Source organism: Thunnus albacares, chromosome 6 (genome assembly GCF_914725855.1).
Source record: "Thunnus albacares chromosome 6, fThuAlb1.1, whole genome shotgun sequence".
Taxonomy (NCBI): domain Eukaryota; kingdom Metazoa; phylum Chordata; class Actinopteri; order Scombriformes; family Scombridae; genus Thunnus; species Thunnus albacares.
In genome coordinates this window covers 2,781,732-2,798,545 of record NC_058111.1, presented here as the reverse complement: position 1 = coordinate 2,798,545, position 16,814 = coordinate 2,781,732, and the positions used below count along the sequence as shown (strand labels likewise).

General features: G+C 38.5%; 1 protein-coding gene and 1 long non-coding RNA gene across 2 annotated transcripts; one reads left to right on the top strand and one right to left on the bottom strand.

Moving 5' to 3' along the window:
- Positions 1-21: 21 nt before the first annotated feature.
- Positions 22-2,745, top strand: LOC122984450. The gene is made up of 2 exons (XR_006403898.1): positions 22-250; positions 326-2,745. It is a non-coding gene; the product is annotated as an uncharacterized LOC122984450 (long non-coding RNA).
- Positions 2,746-5,356: 2,611 nt separating this feature from the next.
- On the bottom strand, positions 5,357-14,358 carry LOC122984431 (cytochrome c oxidase subunit 7A1, mitochondrial). The gene is made up of 4 exons (XM_044354884.1): positions 14,259-14,358; positions 8,870-8,956; positions 5,856-5,940; positions 5,357-5,580 (listed from the first exon to the last, which is right to left on the bottom strand). Exons 1-4 carry the CDS (start codon positions 14,271-14,273, stop codon positions 5,522-5,524), a joined length of 246 nt encoding a protein of 81 aa, XP_044210819.1. The 5' UTR covers positions 14,274-14,358; the 3' UTR covers positions 5,357-5,521.
- Positions 14,359-16,814: the final 2,456 nt, after the last annotated feature.

Below are 16,814 nucleotides of genomic sequence, written 5' to 3'. Positions count from 1 at the left end.
TGTATGAACGTGATTTTTGATGTTTTCTTTTTTTTAGTTTAAAATAAAGATTAGAAAAGAAACTTATGTTTCTGCTCCACTGAAGAGAGAAGTAGATCAGTGTGGAGCCATGAGGAGATGAACACTCCTCACATTACTACTTGAAACAAACAGAAATATCATATTTACATCCCGTTTTCTACGTTATTATTCACTGTTTGAGGTTTGACTGGCGCTTATTGTTTATCTTGTGGTGCCCTCTTATTCTGCAGTGCTATAATGGCACCTGAGTGGAGAATTAGCGCCACCTGCTGCTTATCTCGATGAACCAGCTCTTAATGTAAAGGCTGCAGCAGCACAAGGTAAAGCATGAACAGAGAGAGAGAAATCAATTGTATCTTATGTAGAAAATTGGTTTAATAAACTAGGATATTTTGTGAAAAGGCCAATTTTAAGGTGAAATCAATCTTCTCACATCAGATTAGTCTTTAAAAACTACTTTTCCTCTTGTGGTTCAACCAGAGCTGAAGATTATTACAACTGTCATAATCAGACCAACACATCCTCTCTCTATATTTTCAGTTTTCGTTCATACTAAGTGTTGAATAAATTAATACCCAGCAGGAATTAGGCCTAAATGAGAGAAGCACCTCATCACTCTTTAATAACATTACATGATGAAACTGACAGCAGCAGCAAGTCGGTGTCAGTCAATCCACTGAGAGAAGTGGGGATGACCGTCCCTCACGTTCACAACGCTCATTAATTAAGTCTTTATCTGCAAAATAAGTTTTAAACCCCATTAATGATGCAGCCTGTGAACGGACAAAGTAAAAGTCGTCTTCCTTGTCGTCATCACATTGTGAACTCTGTTCCCTCTGCTCCGTCTTATCCATCAGGTCCCGTCATGTCACAACATTTCAACCAGACAACCACAGTTCTTTAAATGTTCTTTTTGCCCTCATATCTCACTGATATCAACATTTGGATGAGAACATTTTTATGGTCAGAAAACAGAAATTCTACTCGCAGGTTCAAAAGCAGAAAGACAGAGACTACAGTCAGTGTTTGCCAGCCTGTCCAAGCAAATTAAAACATGTTATGATTTTAGACTCTGATCTTAATTCTATTAGCCATATTAAAAAGCAAAAATATCATCTGCCAAAATTAGACCATCTTTAAACTCTGAAACGCTGAAATGCTGATACAAGCTTTTATTACAAGCCGCTTAGATTACTGCAACTCTCTTTCACCGGCCTCCCTAAAAGGTCTTTAAGAAAATTACAGTAAATTCAGAATACTGCAGCCTTACATAATCTAGCATCTTCATATATCAGCGATTGCCTTTTATTTTATGTGCCAACAAAAAACTCTCAGATCCTCCGCTGCCGTTCTTTGCTGTTCCTAAAGTGTCCCGCAAGAAACCTGCTGGAGGCTGCGTTTCTGTTACATTTCCCTCGGTATTTTTAAAAAGAAATTTAAGACGTGTCTTTCAAATTTTGGCTTTTAATTTTTATTGGTGTCATTGCTAATGTTTTATTGTATTGTGATGAAACTATTTTTGTTTGTTTCTTTGTTTTTCTCTCTAAATAAAGCTGTTAGGAACATTAACATAAAAGTCTCTGAATGACAAAACAACATCACTTGATGAAACCAGCAATGTCACATATTTCATGTCTGGAAAGGATTTTAGTTCATGAATTTTGAGCTGTTTAACCAACCAAACAATTGTTCCTCATCAGTTAGTTTTATCTGTGCAATGGAAATTCATACAACTAATATAAACTGCTCACTGTGCTTGACTTATAACCTTATTTGGCAATGTTATGCATGATGATACCATATTCCCATGCATACATTTTACTCTAGATTTGATGCGTAGCTCCTGCTTGCTAGGGAAAGATGAGGGGGTGTTTTGTTCTCTTTGGTTGTTAGAGGATGTCTGATTCTCTTCACTGTCATATCGAATCTGAAACCAAGTATAAATGTATCATGTATCCTTTGTACAAGGTCTCGCCCCTTAAGAGCAAACCCACTTGCAAGTATACTGTGTGATCGCAATAAAATACTCAACTCTGACTTGGTCTGCAAAATCTGAATTTACATAATTTGAATACTTTTTAGAGGCCCGAAGAGGTCAAATAAATCAGTAAGAACACAATGTTTAAACATGTTTTTCTTCTTTTTTACAATCGTAATCATTTTATGACCACTTCGACTTGAGTTGCAGAATTTGTTGACAGCATTGAAGCAGATGAAAAATTGTACAGAAACACACTCAGTAAACATCAAGGATGTTTACTGAGTGTTTTGGGCCATTAAGCACAATTGCACGCCAAATGAGAAAAAAAACAACAAAAAACCCATTGTGCAGCCTGATCTTCCCCTGCACACACCTCAGCTTGAGCAGATCATTATTATTATTATTATTTGGAGCCAGGAAATTATCTAACATGTACAAAAAGAATAATTGATACAGCTGGTTTTCGTCTCTAAATCAAAGTGTTTTTAATTGGAAATTGCTTTTTGTTTTGAAATGATAACTGAATGTAAAGGTTGGAGCTGTCAGCCCACTGTAAGTGATATCTGAGAAATGCGACTTAACTTTTGAATGCACTCTATGCAATTACTCCGAAATGACTTTATACTCTTATCCTGTATCAGTGGGAGTCTGTGTATGTTTCCTTTTTGATATCTTCATGGGCTGATGAAGGTCGGGGAGAATGAAATGTTGTAAAATAATAAACATTCCAGCAGTAAGCGAGAGTGTGGGAAGTTTTTCTCATTTTAATTGAAGTTGGACGCAGACCCTCTTTTCCAATGTTTAAAGAAGTGAATGGAAAAGGGTTCAGATGCTGTACAAGAATATGGACACATTATTGTCCATATGTCAGCGTTCCAGTTCATACATCAAGGTGTTGGAGGAGGTTTAGGTCTGTCAAGTTCTGCCAAACCAAACAGGCTGAAATCAAGGGCTCATTATAAAGATGGATGTAGCGAGGTGTGATGTCAGATGTTGGTTTCATTGTAGCTTTTTTGAAGCACAGAGTTGCAGTTTATGGTCAGAACTTTCCAAACAAGAGGTGCAGAATGTTGCCTTTCACTCTCTGGAAACATGCCCGTCTATCTCAGACACAAGCTAACGCCAGCTTGCTGAGAACACTGATCACTGCACACTCCTAATCAAGTAACGTTAAAGAACACATACTCTGCACATTTCCAGCTCTATATTTATATTCTGGGGCTCTACTGGAATATCTTTGCATGATTTCCAGTTAAAAACTCCTCATTTATCTTCTACTGGTCCTTTATGCAGCCCCTCAGTTCAGCCTCTGTCTGAAACAGGCTGTTTTAGCTCCTGTCTCTTTAAGGCCCGCCCTCCTGATGAGCCCACTCTGTTCTGATTGGTCAGCTTTCAGGAAGCTTCCTCCGGCTCCGGAGGCTACGTAAACAAACTATAGTAGCAGGATTTCACTTCTTTTTCTCCTTCTTTACTCCAAATGTCAACTTCTCAAATCCATCCGTACATGTTGGATTAATCAGATCTGAAATATGAGAGTGAACCACACACGGAAACACCTTAGCACCCACCTTAGCAACAAAGGCTACCAACAGACAGCTGTTTGTGGGCATGTGTGATGAACCGACGCCAGCTCATCAGAAAGACACATGGAATGTTGTTTGGTTGAAAAAGGACAAACACAAACTGTTGACTCAAAGTTGGAAGTTGTCGAAAACCACACCAAAGTACACGGAGAGGAGAGTCCACATACTGTTGGTTATATATTGTATGTGATTTAGAAAAGTACTATGACAGTACTAGCAGTGATATTGGTGTGTTTCCAGTAAGGTGCCACTAGATGGAGCCATTAAATATCTTCTTTATGCTGTGGCAGCCTGCCTGTGAGTAAAATAACTGGAAGAGGTCATCAGCTGTCATTCCAAACTCAAATGTCTTTGTTTTAATAGTAAACCTTTTCAGTTTGTCTTGAAGTCACGTCAGTATCAAGCTGTGGCATTCCTGCTCTTTGCCTTTGTCTTTGTTTCTTCATTCTTTACTCTGTTTATGCTCTCTGTAAGCCAAAGGTCAGGATGTTCCCCTTTGAGTTTACTCATCTGCACACTCTGACTGAACCTCACTCAAATATGTTAGCTTATTTCACTCAACAACTTCTTCATCTGGCTGTAGATCAGGGAACTGAACTGGATGAAAACCTGCAGACCTTTGGAACTTGAAGGCACATGGACAGCAGTGGAAGAAGTATTCAGACCCTTTACTTAAGTAAAATTACCAAAACAGCAATGTAAAAATACTCCACTACTAGTAAAGGTCCTGCATGAAGAATCCTACTATATAGTACGTAAGTATTATGAGCTTGATGTAGTTAAAGTATTGCAGTAAAAGTACATAAGTATTATGAGCTTGATGTAGTTAAAGTATTGCAGTAAAAGTACATAAGTATTATGAGCTTGATGTAGTTAAAGTATTGCAGTAAAAGTACATAAGTATTATGAGGTTGATGTAGTTAAAGTATTGCAGTAAAAGTACATAAGTATTATGAGCTTGATGTAGTTAAAGTATTGCAGTAAAAGTAGTGGTTTGGTCCCTCTGACTGATATATTATTATATATGACATCATTAGATTATTAATAGTGAAGCATCAGTGTTAGAGCAGCATGTTACTGTTGTAGCTGCTGGAGGTGGAGCTAGTTTACACTACTTTATATACAGTTAGCTAGTTTAGTCCAGTGGTTCCCAACCTAGGGGTCGGGCCCCTCCAAAGGGTCAGCAGATAAATCTGAGGGGTGGTGAGATGATTAATGGGAGAGGAAAGAAGAAAAAACAAAGTTCTGATACACAAATCTGTTTTCAGTTTTTGGACTTTTTCTCTAATCTTTTTGCTGAAATATTGGATCATTTGAACATTTATTGAAATGAAAGCATGTGAGAAGTTTAGAGGGAAAAATCACTATTTGGTGGAGCTGTTAACAACTCATAGACATGTGAAATGTGACCCCGACTACACACTGCTTTTTGTAAGACGTCAAAAGCCAAAAAGGTTGGAAACCACTGGTTTCATCTTTAACAATGTGTTGTATTTTAAAAGCTTGTTATATTATCCATTGTGTCAAATTTTCATCTGAAAAGTAACTAAAGCTGTCAAATAAATGTAGTGGAGTAGAAAGTGCAATATTTCCCTCTGAAATGTAGAAAGCAGCATCACATGGAAATACTCAAGTAAAGTACAAATACCTCAAAACTGGACTTAAGTACAGTACTTGAGTAAAAGTTACTTTCCACCACTGCACATGGAGGAAAAGATGGACCCAGATTAGTTCAGAAACCACAGAAACACAAATGAAAACACTGCAGGCGTTGATTTAAAGTCTTTTAACAGTTTTTACATATTCAGTTGAGTCGTGATGAAAGAAGGACGGACTGTGATGAAATCTAAGAGAACTGTACACAACAAACATTAGTGTTAGATGGAGCCGGGCGTCCCGCTCCATGCAATAGACCGAGCCCGGTGTCATTGCGTCTTCACTCTTTCTTGTGAGGCATTGACGCATAGAGCAGCCAGTACAGAGAGTAGCACGTTCCTGCAGGGAAGACAAACAAAGATATAACAGGACACTTTTAGTTTTATTTTTTTGTATGTATTCTTACGGCCTCTACCACCTGTTTGTACTACAGAAAACAAACATTTTCATATCAGTTACTATAAAAAGTGATGGAGCTCTACTTTTGGTGAAAGTACTACACATTTCTATGTTTGTCATTAGCAATTTAATTGCCACTACACCGTTTTAAATAAGTTTACGCTCCTTTGGTGTTAAAAAAAAATTCTCTCTTCTCTAAAGTCTGAACATCTTACCTCCTAAAGTTATTGTCATGGTTACCCGGTACAGCATGACATCAGTGGTTCCTCCCTTGATGTGGACTGGCAACCCGTTGTCTGCCTGTAACCACAGAAAGCACATGGTTAAAAAAGTCCATGCTCATGCCGGTACTGAACTAGTACTGAACTGGTCCGTCTACAATGTTAAAGGTCCTCAGGTCCATAGTTTCACAATTTTTCAAGCGTGTCTTAAACCAGCAGTCAGGTGTCCATATGAACACTGAAAGAGGTTTTTCCTCGCTGTAATCATTCCTCCTGTTCATACTGGATATTAAAAGATCCTTCAAATGTGCTTTCAATGGAAGTTATGGAGACAAAATCCACAGTGTGTCCACACAGTCATTTAAAAGTAGATGTGAAGCTTATATGAGGCTTCATCAGTCTGAGTTAGTCATATCAAGTGGATATCTGACACATTTACAGTCTTTTTAGCATCAAATTCCCTCTTTGTATAATAATAAAAAGAGGGACTTTGGCACTAAAAAGACTGTAACGTTGAAAGATATCTACTTTATTTGACTCATTTGGACACTTAAGCTTCATATTAGCTTCAGATAAACTTTTACAAAGTACATTTTTGCACAGAAGGAGGACTGTGGATTTTGTCTCCCATCGCTTCCATTTTAATTACCGATGATTCTGACAAGATCCTGCCTGCAAATATCAGGCATAAGTTGCCAATAACAAAACCATTAAGAACGATTCAGAAAAACACTTTGAAGAGGCTGTTGAGATGTTACTTCTAGAAACATGTGGAAAACACCAACTGTGCCGCTTTTAGCCTTTTATCCAAGGTGCTTGGGAGGTCGCGGTACTGTCTTGACTGTCGTTACTAAGCAACCAGACCTTTCAACCAGATGTTGTGACGTCTCTGGACGCAAATTGTGAAGCAAGCCTTGTACGACCCCTAAAGTAGTTACAGGATCAGTAATTTAATTTCATCTCCATGGAAACAAGATCCTGAGTCCTGTTCCTGTAGTCTATTGTATCCCCTCGTGGCCCGGAGCCCTCGCAGACTTGATGTGATGATGGTGAACAGGTCACGGTACGTATGACTCAAGTCTGCGAGTCCAAGGGTTCAGTAGAGTTGATTACCAGAAAACATCCGGTGGTGATGTGCGTGAGGGATCGCTGCAGGTATTTTTATCTATCTATCTATCTATCTATCTATCTATCTATCTATCTATCTATAATATAGATAGGGGATAGGGCAGATAATATAGATATAACAGTCAAAGTGAAAAACAAGTTGTTTTCTGGTTTTAGTTTAATTTCTATTCCAATAACCAATTTTAAGATGAAAACAGGAAAAACACATGGATTTCCTTTTTTTTTAAAATTCACATAAAAAACATAAAAACAAAATAATGCATTGTATATTTGTTAATCCTGTTATCAAACAAGTTGAACACAGCTTTGTATGGAGGGTACACAGACCAGGAATATATATGCACATGAGCCCACTATGAAAAATACGATAACAAAGGTCTTAAAAGGTCTGTTGAACCAAGTAATCCACATGCTCTAAACTCTCTGACTGCCTGTCTGTCTGCAATCAATAAATGGATGAGTGATAACTTTTTGAAAAACAGAAATCTTATTAATTGTCCTGGGAGTCATTTTAGATTCTGAATCAAGCTTGAAGTCTCATATAAACAAAGTGACTAAAACAGCATCTTTCATCTCAGAAATATTGCCAAGGTTCGACCGTTCCTGACTCAACAAGATGCTGAAGAACTCGTAAAAGGCATGGAGGCTGAACATCTGTGTTTGTTTGTTGCATTGTTTAAGGACGTGAAAGTTGATTCATGTTGAGCTGCTTTTGACGTTTCCTTCAAACAAACCTTCAGGCACTTAAAAAGGTTCGACTGTTCCTGACTCAACCAGATGCTGAAAAACTAATTCATGCTTTTATTTCAAGTAGATTAGACTATTGTAATGCACTTTTTTACAGGTCTTCCTGAAGGGTCAATCGAAAGATTACAACTCATTAAAAACTCTGCGGCCAGACTGTTAACAAAAACAGAACATAGAAGAACACATCAGTCCAGTCTTGGCTAGCCTACACCGGCTCCCCTGTTATAAAGCTCTCAATGGATCAGGGCCGAGCTGCATCACAGACTCCCTGATACCTTACGCTCCCTCATGAACCCTGAGATCATCCTCTGCAGGACTGCTTGACATCCACATTCTTTCTCTCAAGAAAATTGGAGATGCAGCTCTTTTCAATCACGCTCCCAAACTCTGGAACGCCTTACCGAAAGACGTTAGAGAAGCAGTCTTTAAACGACACTTAAAAACATATCTTTTTAACTGAGCCTTTCTATAATATGACTTTTACACCATATCATATACATTTGTATTCTTATTCATGAATGATTAAGTCTTTTACTTCAGATTTTTAGCTGTGTCTCCTCTGTTTTAATGTATCTCTCATTTTTCTTGTTCGCCTCCTTTTATTCTTCCTGTTAATGTTCTCAATTATTTATTTGTTTATCTATCAATGTGTATGTATGTATATGTGTACGTATACATATATATATATTTATATTATTTTTATTTTTATTTTTGAAGCACTTTGAGCTGCATTTTGTATGAAAGGTGCTATACAAATAAAGTTTATTATTATTATTATTATTATTATTAAAACACGATTTTGACACTAGACTGAGCCGAAACATCAGGTATCAATACAGACTGTGTACATTTTACTTTAGTGGCTCAAATTCCCAAACAGATTTGTAATTAATCAGCTTCCTGCTTTGATTGGTTTGTATATGAGATGCAGTAAAATGTTGTAAATCTGTACTGTTGCACTTTGGTCCACAGTTTGATATTTATATTGAAATACTGCCCAGACGTTTGATTAAATCTGCTGTTTGTTCTTTATGGTCACCAGATGTTGTATTCTAATGATGTTGGCAACTCGTTTACATTTCTTCTTTTTTTCTTTTCTACTCATGTTACTCTTGTTGTTGTTATCTTGTTACCTGGAAGAGTTTCTGGGCCTCCGGGACTCTGTTCCTCAGCTGTCTGGCAGAGGTGCTGAAGGCACGGCTGGCCAGAATGGGAACTTTCTGAAAAAAAAAAAAAAAATAGAACAAACACACAGAAAAAGGAAACTAAATTATGAAACCAGTCTGGATGCAGCACACAGAGAGAGTTTAAATATGCCAAAACTTTAAATAAACCTCCATTATAGTGGCTATAATATATATATATATACATATAGGCAACAAATTCCTGTAGTTTCACATTGACTTTTCTTTGTTGTAGCCTGTTAATTATTGAGTCTGTGACGGTTGGACAGTTTAAAAACGGGAAAGAGGAAGGGAAACTGACTCTGACGCTTGTCTCGTTTCTGTTTTTCTGGCTGCTGGAAGCTGACAGATCCGCAGCAGGTGTAGTCGCACTGGTTACTGTGGTTTACTGGACTCTGAAAACCCTCACTGTGTGTTTGCTATTCTTCACTTTTTAACACTTTTCTTTTTTTTTGCTGATTTGAAACAGACTCTATTGCTTTTTTTTTTACATCACACAAGACAAGTCAGCGCCTGCAGCCAAGTTGGGGGTCATGAATGACATCCGAGACTCGACCTCCATAAAGCGGCGCGGTGAATCGACTCGGCATGACACACATGAGACAGAATACAGCATTTGGAGAAGACTAGAGCTGCGACGATAAGTCAATTAATCGATTGCTCGATTGGTTGATCATAAGAAGAAAAACTATTTTGATTATCGATTAATTGTTTTTAATCATTTAGTCAAGAAAAAAAGCCAATTTTCTCTGGTTCCAGCCTTAGAAATAATTATAAGATTTCTGGTTTCTTTAGTCCTGTATGACATCTTTGACATCTGAGGACGTCACCCTGGGCTTTGGCAAACTGTGATATTGTCATATTTCATTATTTTATGACATCAATCAGGAAAACAATCAACAGATTAATTGATAATAAAACTAGGTTGTTAGTTGCAGCTCTAAAGACGACTAATAAGTCTTTACCAAACAGTTTCCTGTCGACTCAGTGCAAGATTTTATCAGTTTTAATCCCACAAAACTTCACACACGCAAGTTAAAACCAAAATCTGTTTCGCAGAGACTAAATGTGTTGGAAGCAACGTTTGGGACGAAGCCTGAAAACCAAAAAAATCATCAGATTATTAATAGTGAAGCATCAGTCCAGTGGGTCCCAACCTAGGGGTCGGGGCCCCTCCAAAGGGTCAGCAGATAAATCTGAGGGGTGGTGAGATGATTAATGGGAGAGGAAAGAAGAAAAAACAAAGTTCTGATACACTAATCTGTTTTCAGTTTTTGGACTTTTTCTCTAATCTTTTTGCTGAAATATTGGATCATTTGAACATTTATTGAAATGAAAGCATGTGAGAAGTTTAGAGGGAAAAATCACTATTTGGTGGAGCTGTTAACAACTCATAGACATGTGAAATGTGACCCCGACTACACACTGCTTTTTGTAAGACGTCAAAAGACAAAAAAGGTTGGAAACCACTGGTTTCATCTTTAACAATGTGTTGTATTTTAAAAGCTTGTTATATTATCCATTGTGTCAAATCTTCATCTGAAAAGTAACTAAAGCTGTCAAATAAATGTAGTGGAGTAGAAAGTACAATATTTCCCTCTGAAATGTAGAAAGTAGCATCACATGGAAATACTCAAGTAAAGTACAAATACCTCAAAACTCTTCTTAAGTACAGTACTTGAGTAAAAGTGAGAAAGTGAAAAGTGAGAGTAATTACAAAACGTTCTTACGTCACAGGTTCTGCTGCTCTGTCGCTACTGTCGCGGCTATAAAATGGTTGTTTTTTTTTAGCGTCACATGACCACCCGCGAAATGATTCATTTCAATATCAGACTTTGATCCATTCACTCCAATAACATTTGGAGAAGTCTAGAAGAGCCGTACAATTAAATTATTTTATCCTCATTCAAGTTAGCAGAGCGCTAACAGGAAGTTAGCTAGCTCCAAATGAATCCAAATGTATGTAGCGGATTATCATCTCACAGTCACACAGATTTATCTTGTAATTCTTATAAAATACTGAAAATAAACGTATTTAGTAAAGTCACAGACAGATATTCTGCATAACGACTTGCATATTTTTATTTTTAACACTTGAAGTAAATTTACCTGATAATACTTCTGTACTTTTACTTGTAAAGGAGTATTTCTACATTGCTGTATTTCTACTTAAGTAAAGGATCTGAGCACTTGTTCCACTGCTGGCTGAACCTTTTATATCAGATGGTGTATGTTAAGGCTGCAGATGATCAAACGAATGAAAAGATCAAAACTTTTCTATGAATCAGACTTTTACACGTGAAAAGGCATGGAGGCTGAACATCTGTGTTTGTTCCTTGCGTTGTTTAAGGATGTGAAAGTTGATTCATGTTGAGCTGCTTTTGACGTTTCCTTCAAACAAACCTTCAGGCACTTAAAAAGAGTTTATGGAAGAGAAACTTCTCCGCTGTTTCATAAGAGCACAGAGCTCAACTGTCATGGTGGTCTGCTGCTTTAAGAACGGCTGCATGACTAACCCTGTACCAAGGTCACATCGGGCAGCTGCAGGCATGACTGACACGGCAGGCGGCCAATCACAGCGTCCGAATTTGACACTCCCACCTATCGGGAGGCGGAGAAGGGACAGTGTGTGACTGTGTGTGTGTGTGTGTGTGTGTTATAAATGTAAAGTGTGCCAAATAGCCTGCTGTACAGAGTTAAACAATCTCAGTTTGCAGTCAGCTGACCATGATATAAAAAAAAGGAGATAAATATTGTTATTAGACGCTCTGTTATACATAAAAATACTTTCCACGGTAAATATTCCCAAGAAAATCTGGTTTTAGTTTCAGCCGTGTTAGAAGACAATGAACATAATGTGGATTTGTTAGTCAACACATGGCTTGTTGAAATGAAATGTAATAAGCACGTTCCCTTCAGGATCAATATTACTGAGTTTGGCAATCCTGTGATTTTCCCACTAGTCTCACCATCAGGTCAGCATATGATCCTCCATGAAATTGGGTCACACATTCATGTCTCTCTCAGGATGAGCTGTCTTTTTTTTTTTTTTTTTTTTTTAATTTTTAAAATTGTGATTTGTGACCAAATATCCTGGGAAATTCATGATTTTCCCTTCATCCTCAGCTGCACTTTGTGTTTAGCGTTGCGAAACACGTAATCGGTTTGGGATTATGTTTACAGGACATAATTATTGTTGATTTCAATAATTGCAGGTTTCAGTGATTGTTGCTGGTCCTGAAAACCAGATTTAAACTTTCTTTTGTTTTAATTTTCTGGGAATTCGGTTAAAAGTTGCATCACACTACTCATTTGCTCTTGATAGACAAGAGTGGTTAATCATATTATAAACATTTTAATGGTTCAATCAAAGTTTAGTCAAAGGTCGTTCTCATGTTACCTTCAGCCTGTCGTTTTAAACACAGACTACTGTAAAAAACAGCTGTTGCCAGATGTTAAATTGAAAGATCACCTGCAGTTTAGATGAGCTTCAGTTTTATTTTTTTTAAAGTTTAAGTGGAGCTTTAGCTTGTTAGCTTCTTTAGCACTACAGCTTTCATTGAAGGCTCTCTTTTCAACGGTCCTCCCAAAAGCACGATACTAGTTTTCTTTTCATATATTCTTAAATAATATTATACAGGACGGTAAAATTAAAACATCTCAGTTTGTGAGTATTAATTTAACAAGTGTTACAGAATCACCGTCCAGTAGATTATTTATTTATTTTAGGACAGAAAACCTCATTTTTATGTTTTAGCTCTCCTCTCTAGTGGCGGAAAGTGTGTGTGTGTGTGTGTGTGCGTGTGTGTGTGTGTGTGTGTGTGAGTGTGTGTGTGTGTGTGTGTGTGTGTGTGTGTGTGAGTGTGTGTGTGTGTGTGGGTGTGTGTGTGTGTGTGTATGTGTGTGTGTGTGTGTGTGTGTGTGTGTGTGTGTGTGTGTGTGTGTGTGTGTGTGGGTGTTTGGAAGAAAATTAACTGGGTCAAAGTCCAGAGAGAGAAGCCGATCTATAACTGATTAAACACTGACACTAATACTGATAATACTAACACAGTTGATGCATCTACAAATCACTGCTGATACCATATAGGCCTGAATATCAGACAATGTTCCCTTTCTCAACAACTGTTTTTGTTGTTTTTTACAGATATGACACTTACTACTATTAATCTAAAGAGAAGAGAGTCTTCAAGCTTCCATTAAAGGACAGGTTCACAGTTTTGTCTTCATACAGTCCTCCTTCTGTGCAAAAAAATCTATTTAAAAGTTTATCTGAAGCTAATATGAAGCTTCAGCGTCCAAATGAGTCAAATCAAGTAGATATCTTTCAACGTTACAGTCTTTTTAGTGTCAAAGTTCCTCTTTTTGTTACTATACTTCCACCTGCAGCTCAACAGGGAAACACAAAGAGGGAATTTGATGCTAAAAAGACTGTAAATGTGTCAGATATCCACTTGATATGACTAACTCAGACTGCTGAAGCTGAATAGAAGCTTCACAGAGACTTTTAAATGAATGACACAGTTTAAAAAAACTGTGAACTCGTCCTTTAAGTACAATTTTGTGTAGTATTAACATTTCATGCCGCTTTATACTTCTACTATACAACAATTCAGAGGGAAATATTTTACTCAAGAGCGCCACCCCAACCATGTAAAACAGTAAAAGTCACAATAATCCAATAATAAACAGAGGAAACTAAAGAGTATTTTTTACTTTTGATACTTTTGTACTTGTGTAACGTTATAAATGCAGGACTTTTACTTCTTGTTTTGTTACTTGTACTTGAGTTAAAGATCTTAACGTGTTTCTCTGTTGCACTTTTTTTGCCAACTTTCTATTTGACTTTCTTTTTCTGTTCTGCAGGTGCAACATGTTGTACGTGTGTGTGTGTGTGTCTGTCATTGTGTACGTGCTGAAATGCATTGTCTGACTCGCATGAACGTGCCGAGAGAGATAAGGAGTAAATCGAGTACCGGAGAGAGAGAGAGAGAGAGTTTGACCTTACAGCAGGGTCGTCTGAGGTGATCCTGCACGCCGTCAGTATATATAGATCATATCTTTACCTCGTCTGACACTGTAAACACTCACTGAGGCTCAGCAGCAGGCACAAAACAGTTTCTGGGAGTCAGATACAGTTTTTAGGACACTTTTGTCCTACAGAGTACAAAGGTCACCCTCTCTCACTTTCCTCTGACACAAAAAACACCATCTGTTCTATCTTTTCGCCACCTTTTTTTTTTTTTAACAACCTGAAACGTCTCCAGAAGCTCAAACACAGAATAAACACACAGAAAAGAGAAAACTATTTGAGCAAAAAAAGAAGGACAGTCGTAGTTACCAGCAGGTGATTCATGTCTGTGGCGGTTTGAGTCGAGCTGCAGCTTTCCCTTCACCCTGACAAGGACACACACACAAACACACAAACACACACACACACAGTAAAAAGTATTTCTGAATCTCCGCCAAACTATGGTCCGCTGTAGAGGCCAAACTGTCTGTGCTTGGCAAAACATAGAAACGTTGAGTTATTATTAACAACTCATCCAGCTGGAAAACTCTTTCATTTTTTTATTTACATTCAATTTCATATTTTCATTGAATTTGTCACTTTTTTGTTCCCATGTTGTCTATTAATAGTTTTCTTATCATTTAAGCAGCTGCTGTGTGGATATTAGAGCATATTTCTCACCATGTTGGCGCCGTATTATAAAGCTGGAATACCAGCTGGGCTAACAGCCATGGAGGAAGTATTTGAATCTCTAACTTAAGTAAAAGCGGCAGTAAAAGTGTAGAAATATCCTGTTAAAAGTAAAAGTCCTGTATTCAATTTTAACTTAAATAAAAGTACAGAAATATTAGCATCAAAATATACTTAAAGTACCAAAAGCAACAGTACTCATTACACAGAATGGCACATTCATAATAATATATATTATATTACTGGATTATAATTATTGATATTAGGGATGCACGATATTATCGGCACATCATCGGTATAGGCCGATAAAAGCTCTAAAATGAAATATCGGCATTGGCCATTTCTGCCGATTATGAGAGGCCGATTTGTTGCCATCGACTCTGCTGCCTGACTGCACTTCCCTCCACGGACAGTTTCTCCCTGACGGTCCCGGTGTTTCCTCCGCAGGCTCCACTTCACTCAAGCTGTCCGTCAGACCAGCTGCTGCTTCTTCTTTTTACTTTAACCTGAATAACAAACCGGGGCTCAGTGCTCCGGTTGGATCCACATGCAGAACCGGGGGCTAACGTTAGCTGGGAGGCTAGCTGGCTGTGCTTCCCTACAGCCATGCTGCAGCTAACGCTCCGCTAGCCTCTCAGCTACCATTAGCCCCGGCTCTCCGTGTGGATCCAACCAGAGCACCAAGCCGAAGAAGCAGCAGGTGTGACTGGCAGCTGAGTGAAGTGCAGCCTACGGAGGAAACACCAGGACCGTCAGGGAGAAACAGTATGTCGAGGAGCTGCTAAGTTCGGCTGCACAGATAGGAAACACCTCGGCTGACAGGATGTACCACTCTGTTTGGAAAAAAAAAAATCTTTTTGGTTTATAACGGCAGTTGGCAACCAGCGAATTAGGTGCATTACCGCCACCTTCTGCTCACTAATGTTGCAGGTAAAGAAGCTTAGCGTAAATTCAGGCAGGAAGACTCTCAATCATTCATTCACTCATAATTTCACTCTTCTCTCTCAGCTCCTCCTGCTTTCACATCAGCTGTTAGTTGCTTCACTTCCAGTTGACAAATCAGATTCCTAAACAGCCAATCACAGCCTAGCCGTCAAACTTCAAAACCGTTTCCCTCTCTGTCGCCGTCAGCTGTCATTTCAGGCAATAATCGCGTCCACCTCCACCCCATCCACCTCCACCGCCACAACACCGGAGCTCGCTCCTCGCCTCTCCGTCCCAGATCATCATTCGTCCGCCCAACCTCACGTTCCGGCGAGGCCCCGAGTCTCCAGGAGCCGATTCCACACCACCTCGATCCACACCTCTCCATCACTGCCACCGCCACCAGTGTCCAGACTCCATCGGGGGGGGGGGGGGGGGTTATCCTATTCATGCATTCATCGTCCACATCACGATGGAGTCTAATCGCCAAAGACTTTTACATTCAATAAACACCAAACTCCTAATTGAAATAAAGTCTGGGCTAATTTTAACTACTATATATACTGCCAAGTAGCTTAATCTATAATAATACATTATAATTTATTAGTTGATTATAATTTAGTTTAAAGGGGACATATTCTGTTTTTTTGTGTTTTTCTGGTATTTATATACTGTCATGTTGTCGGATGTTAAATATGGTCAAAGTTCCAAAACCTGAGGTGAACATATGTAGAAATGCTGCCTGCAAGTCAAAAGTCAGGGCTTCAACCTGCTCTGAATGCTTCGTTTGCAGTTACTTCTACTTCCTCCTCCTGATGACATCAGATTGTTTGCACATGCCCACAAATGTCCGTCCATTCTGTAGCCTTGTTGCTAGGGTGGTTGCTAAGATGGTTGTCATGGTGTTTCCATGTGTCTTTCTGACAAGCTGATGTCGGTTCATCACACATGCCCACAAACAGCCGTCTGTTGGTAGTAGTTTTTAACTGGAAATCATGCACAGATATTCCAGTAGAGCCCCAGAATATAAATATAGAGCTGGAAATGTGCAGAATATGCGTCCTTTAAAGAATATGAATATGCAAAGTAAATAAAGCTGTGAAATAAATGTAGTGGAGTGGAATTATTAAGTAGCATAAAATGGAAATAAGTAAAGTACCTGTACTGGAGTAAATGCATTTAGTTACACTGCACCACTGTGGGCTAAAGGTGGAATTACAGTTCTCTCTGCAACATGTATTCCACCTCCTTTAGTGTTGATCCAGGACTCAC

Bases quoted from the DNA above. Each gene is read 5' to 3' on its own strand.
- LOC122984431 (XM_044354884.1), bottom strand. The intron at 5,941-8,869 runs GTAACAAGATAA...CTGTGGTTACAG, and splicing joins AGGCCCAGAAACTCTTCCAG to GCAGACAACGGGTTGCCAGT. The intron at 5,581-5,855 runs GTAAGATGTTCA...TCTTCCCTGCAG, and splicing joins CATGACAATAACTTTAGGAG to GAACGTGCTACTCTCTGTAC.